The 12,241-nt window shown below is 38.3% G+C and overlaps 1 protein-coding gene across 2 annotated transcripts in view; it reads right to left on the bottom strand.

The window, feature by feature from the left end:
• Nucleotides 1–4,631: 4,631 nt before the first annotated feature.
• CDC5L (cell division cycle 5 like) overlaps nt 4,632–12,241 on the bottom strand; it is a 53,401-nt gene continuing 45,791 nt past the window's right edge. For both annotated transcript variants that reach the window (XM_040983474.1, XM_040983475.1), the window contains 2 exons: nt 5,749–5,961; nt 4,632–5,054 (listed from right to left, as the gene is read on the bottom strand). In XM_040983474.1, the coding sequence (XP_040839408.1) occupies nt 4,950–5,054; nt 5,749–5,961 (318 nt within the window). In that variant the 3' untranslated portion in view covers nt 4,632–4,949. The remainder of the gene's footprint in view (nt 5,055–5,748; nt 5,962–12,241) is intronic.

Genomic DNA, 12,241 nt, shown 5'->3' with positions numbered 1-12,241 from the left:
TCCTCTCTGTATATCTGACTTTGCAATAAATAAATAAATTTTAAAAAAAGAAAACAGAATGGCAAGACAGCACACACAGGAGTGGGAAGGACTGAACTTGCCCTTTCATCAGGAATCTACCCCCTGGGTAATTAGCATTAACTCACTGATGGGGGCAAAGACTTCAGGATCTGAAGTCAGCTTCTCAACATGGCTGCATTGGAAATTAAGGTTCCAACATAGGAATTCTGGGGGATACACTACAAGGCCCTGAGGGGGTCCTGCAAGGGGAAGGGGTTTCACTTCTGCATGTTAGGGGTTTCCTTCCTTCTCCTACTGTGGCCCTGTGGGCACATGGTTGCCTTGGTAGCAGAAGGCTTCTGTGGTCAGAGAGGAGCAACAGACCCAATGGCCCGAACCCTCCAGAGCTGCACAGGTGCCCAGCAAAGCATCCCCCAAGCTCCACCAGCACCCGGCAACCTAGCAGGTTTCCTGGCACTCTGCTCAACACTCCAGGCTGTGGGACCTCAGGAAGCTTCTCTCTGCACAAGCCCTTCAAGGACGGCAGACTCAGCGCTGGGGGAAGAGGCAGGGGCTCTTCCAAAGCCATTCCTTCCTCAGGCCTGCCCCCACCCCAACACTCTCCATTTACCCCCTCAGGCAGCAGTATTTCCCTACACCTGCTTTTTTTTAAAATACTAAATGTGTCTTGTATTCTTTAGACATGCTGCTGCTCTATTAGTACTTAATCCCTCATTATTAGTCAATAATTATCCATTTAAGTCGTGCTTGTTCAAATTACTGATGTGGTTTCTTTCTCCTGAATGGATCCTAAACTCTGAATAATACCATAATTATTCATAAAATTTAAAAGAGGATGTATACTTTCTAAATCACTAAGAAAATTAAAGTCAGGAAATTACAGTCCATTTAGGAAATAGAGAAATCTGTGAGAAAGCATAAATCAATCACAAAAGACTGAAGTCAGTAATTAACATAAAAGCAAATAGACTAGCCCCTATTAAAATGCAAGGACTCTTCAGATGGATTGAAATGTCAAATCAAACAAAATATGCTGTTTAAGAGGCAACTAAAAACTACATGAAAGTAAAAGGACATTTTAAAAAGAAAAATTTATCAAGCAAATACAAACAAAAAAAGAATAACATTCAAATATCAAAGAAAGTAAAATTTAAGGCAAAAAGCATCAAAAGAACAAAAACAGTAGCTCTAGACCACTAAGTATTCTTTATGAATTGTACATTATGGACACAAACATTTCTATACTAAGCAGAAGTCCCAAAAGTTCCACACAAAGAAAATTGCAGTAACTATATAGGAGACTTTAAGACATCCACATTTTCCTATGATATTTATAAGCAAAACTAAGAAATTCTGATTTGAATAATATAACAGGTTAAAAAGATCTACATTTAATCTATCTCATTCAAACTGAATAAACCTTCACACCCACAACAGTAACAGATGCGAGGTTCCCAAACTTCAATAAATTCTAAAAACATGAACTACACAAACTACATTCTCTTTTCATGAGCTAAAAAGCCCCATAAGCAAAAACAACAAAAACACTTAGAAAATAAGCCAACCAACCAAATTTTAAGATATTAATAATTATTGAACCAAAAGATTAAAACACACTGATAAACTCTTATAAAACTCTTATAAAACATTAAAATGTATGAGATGGTAACATACATAACTCAAAAGCTTTTGACATGTTAATTTGTATACAACCAAAAGACATCAGACTCAAAACAAGAAAAATAAATCTAGAGAAAATAAAGAATAAATGCAAAAAAAGATACCAATACATTTTAACACAAACCACAAGTGATAAACCACTTTTTGAAAGATGTTCCTAAAATCTAATCAAATAAAAAAAGGACTGAAAATGTTTCCTAGACCTCAGAAATGGCAACAAGTTCTCTAGCATGTTGAATTTCACCAAATTAAAAATATTCTGGAAAATATAAATTTAATAAACAAACATGAAAGGAAAAACATGTTGAGAAAACAAAATTCACGTTTAAATTTAGTTAAGTTTAAAAATCATACACCATAACAAGCACAGACGAAACTGACAATTACCTAATTATTTCCCAAAAGGACTCTGAATTCGAACGTTTTACAAGCAGTCTTTTAACACGTCATGCAACAAATCATTCCTATGCCGTAACTGCTTCATGCACAGAAAAATATAGTTCTCATTTACTTTAGTTAGTAAAACTAACTAAAGTCAAAATTTGTGCAACAGCCCAGACGTCCTATCTCAAACAAACAAAAAACAAATGGGTACTTCCTAAATAAAAGTTCAGCAAATCAAATTCCAAAATATCAGCCGGGAATTTGCATTTCAGATGTAGGTTCCCAGGGGGAAACATAGCTGGGCCGCATGTTAGTCTGACAGTGGCTTCTGTCCTACCCCAGCAGGACGCTCCCTCAGGATGCTGCTGGTTTTGTCTTGGACACGGTGTGCAGCGCTCGTTTTAATCCGCCCACTCAGTGGCTGCCTGTGAGAGGCCACAAGCAACACAGACCCTGGTTCACACGGCTGCTGAACACATGCAGAGCGGTGGGTGCTGAGGAAGCCTGAGCTCCACGGGATCCTGACAAGGGTGACGCATGTCTGCCACCCGCTTATGTGGCAAAGGGGTGAGTTTATAAGGCACTGAGACTGCCAATTGTAAAAGTTTCCAATTCTTGGTACTATTTTTTTAGGCTACACATCTGTGTATTACTTCAAATTGAGGACAAAGTGAGTCTTTATTAATATTATTAGACCACTTATTTTAATTTCACATAATTCAAGACTACATAAAATGCAAATGTCAATCTACCTGATTCCCAGAGTCCAAAGATGACTTAAGATACTGAGTCACTAACATAACAAGGAAAACCACATGACCATCTTAACAAAGGCTCAGAAAGTATATGTGATAGGATATCAGAGCCATTTATAATTGAAAATTCTAAAAAACTAAAAATAGGCATCACCTTTCTAAGTCAATACAGCCAGCTTAAAACACTATGCAGAGTTCCTTTAAGATCCAAAAAACAAACATGTCTGCCATCATCACTTATAATTAACACTGTTCTAAACTTATCGTTTCAATTTTAGTATGTGCTCCCGAAGCGAACACCGTTCTAAACTTATCAACCAACAAAGCATGCAATAAAAACATTAAGGGAAAAAAAAGCTGTCAATATTCATAGATACATCAAAGTATTTCCTAGAAAAGCCAGACGAAATTACTGGAAAAAATACTAGAATTAAGTGACCAAATAGGAAATTTTCACTTTTTGGATTCATAAGACTAGGAAACTATCAACTTCACCAGCACTGCTTGGACGTGAGTTTGAGTTAATAGGCCATCTGGATTACTGTACCTACCAGGCTCTCAGATTCACCGCCTGCCCTAGCTGCAGCCTGGTAATCAACACATACTATGGTCACGGTAATGTTTCCAAGTCAAAGCTAACCTGTCACCCTTTTGCTTAGAATGTTGTAGCTTCCTATCATAAAGTAAAATTAAAATTTCTTACCATGCACAATCTTCTATTTGAGACCCTACTACAACAAGCCATTCTTCACTCTGGCCTAACTATCCTTTATTGCTCCTTAAACACAGCAAAAAGGCTCTGGGCTAGGTATTTTTTTCTCTACCTGCTTGTTCTTTCCTTGCCTCTCCCAAGAATGGCTCCTTCTAAAACATCAATCATTTTACTTTGTTACCCCTTCAAGAGATTTTTTTGTCACCCAATCCACCCAGAAATGGGCTCCTAACATCCTACTGAAAGTTTCTAAGTAGAATCTGAAAGTCATGACGACACATTTCCCTGTCTATAGCAACCACCCCTACTAGTGGCCATCTCAAAAGCACGAACTTTAAGGATACCTGTTCATCTCTAGTACCTGAAGTGTAAAATATGTAAATCACTCCACTAACATCTAGATTTAACTATCTGTCATTCTCTCAGCAAAGCTTAGGTTCCACGAGCAGGAACCATAAGTTCCTATTAACAGCTTTGTCACCAAGACCTTGGCACAGAGTACGTATTCACTAAGTAGCTGCTGAATGAAATGAATGAACCTCCCCTTCCCTCCCTTCAGTCACTAATATTCTAAACAGGATAGGCTTTTCTGGCAAGCCCAACACATCTACAGCCTAGAATGAGTCTGTAGCCAACAGATATTGTACTTAAATCATTTTATATGAAATGTTAAAAAATTAGATCTCCCCATTTCTGCCTATTCCCCTAATTCTACACTTATATGAATGATGTGCTGAGCTAAAATGCAAATTTTTAATAAGCTCTGATAGTCTCATTGAAACTGTATAAACGCCTTTGTCAAAAAAAAAGGTCAACAAAAGTTAAATCTTAAATCCTAATTGTTCAAGTGTGTAAGTAGTGACAGACAAGTGATCTTCCCTAAGTTAAAGTTTTAAAAAAAACAAAACACTGAGGTATTAGCAAGTGAACCCTGTCAGTATAGAGAGAAATGACCTCTTAGAGGACTCGTGACACTAGATCATCACTCTGAGTTGCCAAGAGGTGCTGACTACCATGACAGAGTATCCAGCTTGTTTGCACTCTAAAGACCTAACTATGTCAATCAAAGTGCTACATTCTTAATTTTTTATATTTTGTTTTTATTTAAGAGTTTGCTCACAGGCAGCACTTTAGAGTCAGGCTTTTTAAGTTAAAGGCCAAAACTAAAAAATTTTTGCAAATGTGACAGTGGTCAACAATGATCATCTTAATAATTTAAACCCTCACCCCTCCTGTGGAGTTAGTCTTTAACACAGAATGCAGAAGAGCATCATTTAAAATAAACAGCCCTAGGACCACAGATGGTGGGTATATTTGTCAGTGAAGATAAACATCAGTTTCAGCCTTGCAGAGTATGAAAACCAGCAACAAATCCTTTTTGTGATAGAGATGACACTTCAGAATTTTGACTTTAAAGTCTCTTTCTCCAGCAGCAGATCAGCGTATCTATGCTGAAGTTCCTTTTCTCTTTCCTGTTGTCGCTGAACATCTTCTTTTAGACACTGGAAGAGATCAGAACATTGAGTAATGATTTCATATGTAAGTACGCTGAAAATCAAAACCATCTTGCGGTATTTTGTCACCTTCTTAGGAGGTCACATACCCGAAGAGCAAGAAACACAGAAGACACTGTCATTACAAAACCAGTACTGCAGCCACTCCCTAACTTGGTTATTTGATTTCAATCTTGTAAAATCTGTTCCACCCCAAATAAAAAAAGTTCTTTTTATCAGTTCCCCACAGAGACACTCCCACAGACCCTGTTCACTCTCTAACAAGCATGGGATGTCCAGCACCCTAAACCCGGCCAAAGCAATTCATGTTGTAGAATGACTAACTTCATTCCCAGTTTCCTAACGCTACAAGAAGTCAGTTTATCTTCCACTGACAGAGCTATACAAATGGAATGCAATTAAGCTTCAAAGGCACAAATTGCAAGGGTTAGTTACTCCATTCCAAAGTCGATCTAGACACCAAACAGAAAATTTGCACAGGAAATAAACTCAGTGTGTGTCAACCACTTGCTGGTCTACCCATCTACGCACAGGCCATTCTAGATAGTCAAGATGCTATGGTCTTTCACTGGATAAAATCTGACACGATCAACTTCAGAACTGGCCTGTACATCAGCAGGGGAAAAGGAAAGCTCTGGTAAGACTTGGCAAACAATGCTCTGATGAGGGAATATACAGGTACCTCTAATCTCCGGGGAATGGCAGAATCTTCATGTTTCTTCAGTTCTTCAAAAGTGCGTAACTCCAAGTGTGCCTGCTCAATTTGGTCCCATAAATCATTCAATTGTTTCATAAGCCCCATAGCACGCGACTGGTAACCCCCAAGCAAAATTTTCATCTTCTTTTCCATCTTTGCAGCTCTCTTGGCTTCTGTGGTCATGTGACCCCTGTTTATCTGAGAAGACAGGGAAGGTCCTAATTAATACATTTGAAAAACATCAATTTAATGAAAATATAATGAAGACATTAAAATTTACAAATTCATCAACTATTTGAACACACCAAAATATATGAAATATTAAAATCCACAATGATGTAAAAATCATTTAAAACAACCAAAATCTGAGCTTCAAGCCTTACTCAGAATAACAATCTTTCTCTTAAAACCTACCCATGTCTCAAATTTCTCATGTTCATCAAAACTCAAAGAATATAAAAGCAGCTACCCTGTTTTTCAAGATGAAGTTCTATCTTCAAACACAGTATTAAAGCAAGCTTCATCCAATTTAGCTAACTCTTTAAAGATTTATTTTTTTTTTATTGGAAAGTCAGATATGCAGAAAAGAGGAGAGACAGAGGAGACAAAGATATTCTGTCTGCTGATTCACTCCCCAAGTGGCCACAATGGCCTGAGCTGAGCTGATCTGAAGCCAGAAGCCAGGAGTCTCTTCTTGCTCTCCCACACAGGTGCAGGGCCCCAGGGCTTTGGGCCGTCCTCGACTGCTTTCCCAGGCTACAAGCAGGGAGCTGGATGGGAAGTGGAGCTGCCCGGAATAAAACCAGTGCCAATATGAGATCCTGGCACCTGTGTAAGGTGAGGATTTTAGCCACTAGGCCACCGTGCCAGGTCCCAGTTTGGCTAACTCCCAACAGTGATATAGACTTGACTTCTAAGAGACAATTCCCACTTACTAAAACCTGCTGTCCTCTTGACAAACAGTATCATATTTAATCTTACATTCTCAAGTTCATATTTCCATTCAACAAAAATTACTATTCACCTACATTTTATAGGTAAGGAAATTTAAGCTGCAACGAAGTAACTGGACGCTAGGCCACACAACCACTAAGTGATGAAGTTATTCCAGTGTGTCTCACCTCAAAGTCCACACATTAGGACACATCACCACCAACACACTGAGTGTCTTCTGTCTAAAATTATAAATCTGCCTGGAGAAATTCAAGCTGTAGGAATGAATGGCTTATTGCCACCAAACAGCTCCCAGACACACACAAACAAGATGGAACAAATGGATCTGCTCATCACTCTTTCCAACACAGACAATAACCTCTATGTGGCCACAATACAAAAACCTTACCTGACACCTGAGAAAACCTTGTACTTTCCCCAGTTTATGTATTAAAATCCCTAATTCTTTTATTCTTAATAAGCAGTAAAGCCAAAGGAAAACAAGCATTTCCCAAAAAATTTTCAGTAGATAACAACATTGAACACAAAGTGAGTAAAACGTAACAGGCATTTCATTTGGAGACTATGAAGCTAGTTGTAGCCACAGACTTTAAATGGAAGCCAATAATCAGTTTTCTCTTGTATTCAGTCCTATTTATAATACTCTTCTGTTAATTATACACAGATCCCAATTGTAAGCACCTTCCTCCTTTCACTCACAAATACAAAAAAGGACAAGAGCCATGAGTGTGTGTGAGCGGGTGTCAGCCTGTCAAGCCACATGTGCGTGCCCATGGTTAGGGTAATGGTGTCTGGAGAGCAGGTTTCTTTTCGTCTTTATTTTTTCTATTTCTTTTAAATTCTCTACAAAGTACAGGTATTATTTTTAGAGAAACTCTTACAAATGTTATTTTTTTGTAACGCATAGAAGAGAAACTGTCTCAAAAAGATTGGCCAGAGACCAGTGGAAAACTGATGGTCCCCAGGAGATGAATCAGTGGAACCGTAAGTGTTTCCCTGGGTCATTACAATAGGGAGCTGTATGGGACTTATAAAAGTGTGATTGTTACTTTCAAGCTCAGTGAGCTTGTGAAGGTTACCAAGCTTAAGTAATTCCAAAATAAACACATTATCCTATGGTCTCTAATACCGTCTTCAGTTGAAGTCTGTTACTGCGGAGTTGGCAAACATTAAGAGCATCCCTTACTTACTCTTGCTTGAAGGCCCAGGATATTATCTTATGCCACTGGAAAAACAGGCTTAATACGCAAAGTAAAGAAAGTCAATGGCAGTTTTGCCTCCTAGTCAATCATTCGGCAATGCAACCCTCTACAAGTAAAGATGCAGTGCGTGGTGCCATGGCCTAGCGGCTAAAGTCCTCGACTTGAACACGCCAGGATCCCATATGGACGCAGTTCTAATCTCGGAGGCCCCACTTCCCATCCAGCTCCCTGCTTGTGCCCTGGGAATGCAGTTGAGGACGGCCCAAAGCTTTGGGACTTTGCACCCGTGTGGGAGACCTGGAAGAAGTTTCAAGCTCCTGGCTTCAGATTGGTGCAGCTCCAGCTGTTGCAGTCACTTGGGGAGTGAATCATTGGATGGAAGATCTATCTCTCCTCCTCTCTGTATATCTGACTTTCCAATAAAAATAAATCTTTAAATAATAATAATAAATAAATAAATAGGGTTAGTCATCATCAGATAGCACCCATGCAAAGCAAGCTAACCAGTGAGCAACAGTTTACCAAAAACCCTTCTAAGGAAAGTAACACAATACCAAAGCAACTGACAATCCCTGACATCAACACATATTAAGGGATAAAACAGACTACAAGAGAAAGTCTATGCTGAGGCATAACCATGAAAACAAAAAGTTCTATAATGAGACATAATTATGAAAACATGATTGGACTAAGCAGATTCCTACAGTTGTTAGAGACAACTAAGAAACCTGTCACATTTTTTAAGGATCACAACGGAATACAGAATTTGGGAACAGGATTACTCCCCAAGCCTGCCAAAACCTCTCCCCCACAGCGTCATTCTGAGAGGACTGATAGTACAATGCACCGCATTCTGCCTAGAACCATTCTCACTAAATTCCCACTCTTTCCAAGTACTAAGGACCTCTTCTTATGTAAAAATATCTGACTTTATAATGAAAACCACTGAGAAGCTAGAATCTATTACACAGTCATTGGGATAGAACCTCAGGAAAACCAGAGGTGCTAAGAAGAGACTCCAAACACACGGAGAAAGACTTTGGTGTTATCTGTGTTCTTAAATTACTTTTATTTCCAAGAAAGTCAATATTACACATTTCTTGACTCCACACACTGTGCCAGTAAAATAGAGAGAAAAGTATTACTTCTGGACCCAGTTTCTACCTCTAAGGAAAGCCTTTCCGTTTTATAGTGAACATGACAAAATCTACTTTCCAGCCAAACTTCCTCAGCATAGCAGCTTAGATACTATTTCAAATACTATTAAATTTAATGGCAGGCCTAAATTCAGACTTCTCATTTTGCTTTTGTACCTACTGGAAATTATTTCACTCAAAATAATTATGTCTTCAGATGATTTCCTATTTCCACTTAAAGTGGAAACAAATTAGAGCACTTCAAATTCTATTTGCACCTCCCAATTACAGTAATGACTCATTTATCTGGCAATGTCTGAAAACAACACAGTCAGCATTCTGCAGATAACCAAAGCCCACAGAGCAGAGAGCTCATCTAACCCAGTCCCAGCTGTGCGTTCAAGGCCAAGAACAGTGTCCTGTCCCCAGGAGATGACCAGTGATACACACTGAATGTGACAAGTAAACATGAAGCTCTTTTATTTCTAACCATTCAATGAAAAATTCCCTAGTCTTACAATCATACTTCCTTTTTAAAGGAAAACATGAAAATGAACAGGAAATAAGCTTTTCTCACTAATCGGGGTCTCACTACTAAACAGCAATCACTCTGCTCTCCCACCGAATGTCTGAAATGCTATTAGGAGCTACTAAACCACAAGCTTTCCTGCCACCTTGTTAGGACATCCACAACATGTGTGCTTGCAGAACTATCCTCTTCTCATATTAGCAGCCACTTCTATGTGCCATCACTGCCTATTGGAACACACAAAGGTTTGAAAGTTAATTCTGCTCCCAAAGCAGAACAGAACACATAGACTTGGTTACAATTCAAAAATCTTTTCCACTTACTTCTGATCTACAACTACATTCTGATTTTATTTACTTAACAGACTGCTAGCACACACATACTCCCTACCACATTCTACCCGAAATTGGAGATGGTTCTGCTAGTCTTAAATTAGCATCTTAAGGATTTTCAGTTAAGTGCTAAAGTTTCAAATATTAATCATGAATAATAGCTCCAAGACTACCTCTAATATAAACCTCAGGGCATATTTTTTTAATCCATTGAGAAGACACCAGCCACGACAAAGCTGGATCTCATCTTGCTTGATAGGCTGTGATGGGGCCATAATTTAGACTCACTGTTCTAAAGTTCATGGCAGCAAAAGCCAAACACACTAGCAGTCACAGTGTACTGTGCTTGCACAGAACAGCATATCTCCCTGAGCCTACGAGTGGAAAGGATAATTTCAGTATAGTGTTTAGTTTATACAATATAACTGGAGTTCCTTCCCCACAACAAACTTTGAATAATGTTTATAATTTAGCAATCAACTGAAATGATGAAAGAATTACCACAATTGAAATAAAATATTTATGTCTTTCAAACCAGTAAAACTGTGTCTTCTAAAGCGATGAGAAATCTAGTTCTGAATTAGGGATGGATACAAATAAAATAGGGGATTTGTTTGTTTGGGTCTTTGGGCTGCTTTTCTTTTTTTTAAAGATTTAATGAACTTTCATTTGAAATAAGGATACTTTACTAAATTAAAGGATTTGATTAAGTATTCTTTAAAACTAACCAGCCGAGTAAACAATAAAGTTAAGTTATCCAGGAGTCAAAAAAAAAATTACTTCAGACTGTTTCATGAATATTTTTCCAAAATCACCAATCCTTCAACAAAAATAGTTCAACGGAAGATTTCAGTTCCTGGTACTGAACTGAACAAAGAGAACCACATGTTTTTAATGGTTGCTCATAAACGACCCAAATAAATCTCCAAAAGAACAGCAGTGGTCCTTTCTGTATTTTTCCCTTCAAAACTCACAAGACCAATTCAATACAGAAATAAAAATTACTGTACTTTATAGCACCACTCACTTCGTGACACATTTATTTGCTGTCATGAAAGTTAGTACCCCAACAAAGTAAATGAGATTTAGAGAAAAAAGTTTCTTTAAATTTTAAGCAGCACAAAATGTTCTTACCATTTGGGGCAGAAAAAGTTTACCTACATCAAATGAGAAGATTTTCAAACTTAAGTGAGACCTAAGTATTTATATATAAATGTTACAAGAGAGCTTTCCAAACAGCTTTCCAATCAATTATGCTGCTGATCTTAGATCAGAATTACAGTGCTAACTACCACTTATAAGAAATGGAGCCTACACAACAGAAAATACAACTTAAAATTTAACCACTGAAGTTCTATTTTCGCCAACTTTAACTCAGAAAGAACCAAAACACAGAGCAATAGCACACCCTGCTGGAAGTTGATTATACAACTAAAGTAACCAGCAGCATTGAAATGCAAAAATTTTCCAACAGTATTACTTCAGAAACATTCTATTTCCCACTAACTGCAAAGATGGAAAAAAAAAAAAAGACAAAAGAAGTTCATGCAATTAACCATTAGGTGCCTACACTTGCAACCATAAAGATCAAACAGATTCAAAGTAACTTTCCTTTTTAAAAAAAAAAAAAATCTTTTTTTTCTTTAAATTGGAAAGGCAGATATAAACAGAAAGGAGGAAAGACAGAAAAGTATCTTCCGTCCACTGAATTACTCAAGTGGCCACAACGGCTGGAGCTGCACCACTCTGAAGCCAGGTCCCAGGAGCTTCTTCTGAGTCTACCACGTGAGAGCAGGGTCCCAAGGCTTTGGGTCACAAGCACGGAGCTGGATGGGAAATGGAATTGCGAGGACATGAACCAGCACCCATATGGGATCCTGGCACAAGCAAGGCAAAAACTTTAGCCACTAGGCTACTGGGCCCCAGAGTAACTGCTAAGGCAGATACTGTGGTGCAGCAGGTTAAACTGGGGTTTGGAATACCTGCATCCCATAATCAGATTGCCTGGGATTGTGTCTCACCTCCACTCCCCAATCCATTTTCCTGCTAATGAGTGTAGGAGGTAGCAAACAATAACCCAAGTAACCCATTCACATAGGAGACCCAGGTAGAATTCCTGGCTCTTTGACTTCAGCCTTGCCCAGCCCCAGCAACTATGGACATTTGGGGAATGAACCAACAAATGGAAGCTCTCTGTCACTGTGTCTTTCAAATAAATTAAGAAGAAAAAAAATATTGATTTTTCATGCTCATTTCCATAACCACCTCAAGTGGTTTTACTATTTCTATTTTAACTCTTAACAAACCTTCAATCCTGTTCTCTGT

The sequence above is a fragment of the Ochotona curzoniae genome, unplaced genomic scaffold (assembly GCF_017591425.1).
Source record: "Ochotona curzoniae isolate NIBS_2020 unplaced genomic scaffold, NIBS_Ocur_1.0 contig_3819, whole genome shotgun sequence".
NCBI classification, from domain to species: Eukaryota; Metazoa; Chordata; class Mammalia; order Lagomorpha; family Ochotonidae; genus Ochotona; species Ochotona curzoniae.
Note: the sequence above shows the minus strand (reverse complement) of the source record. Positions and strands in the feature narration are given on the sequence as shown.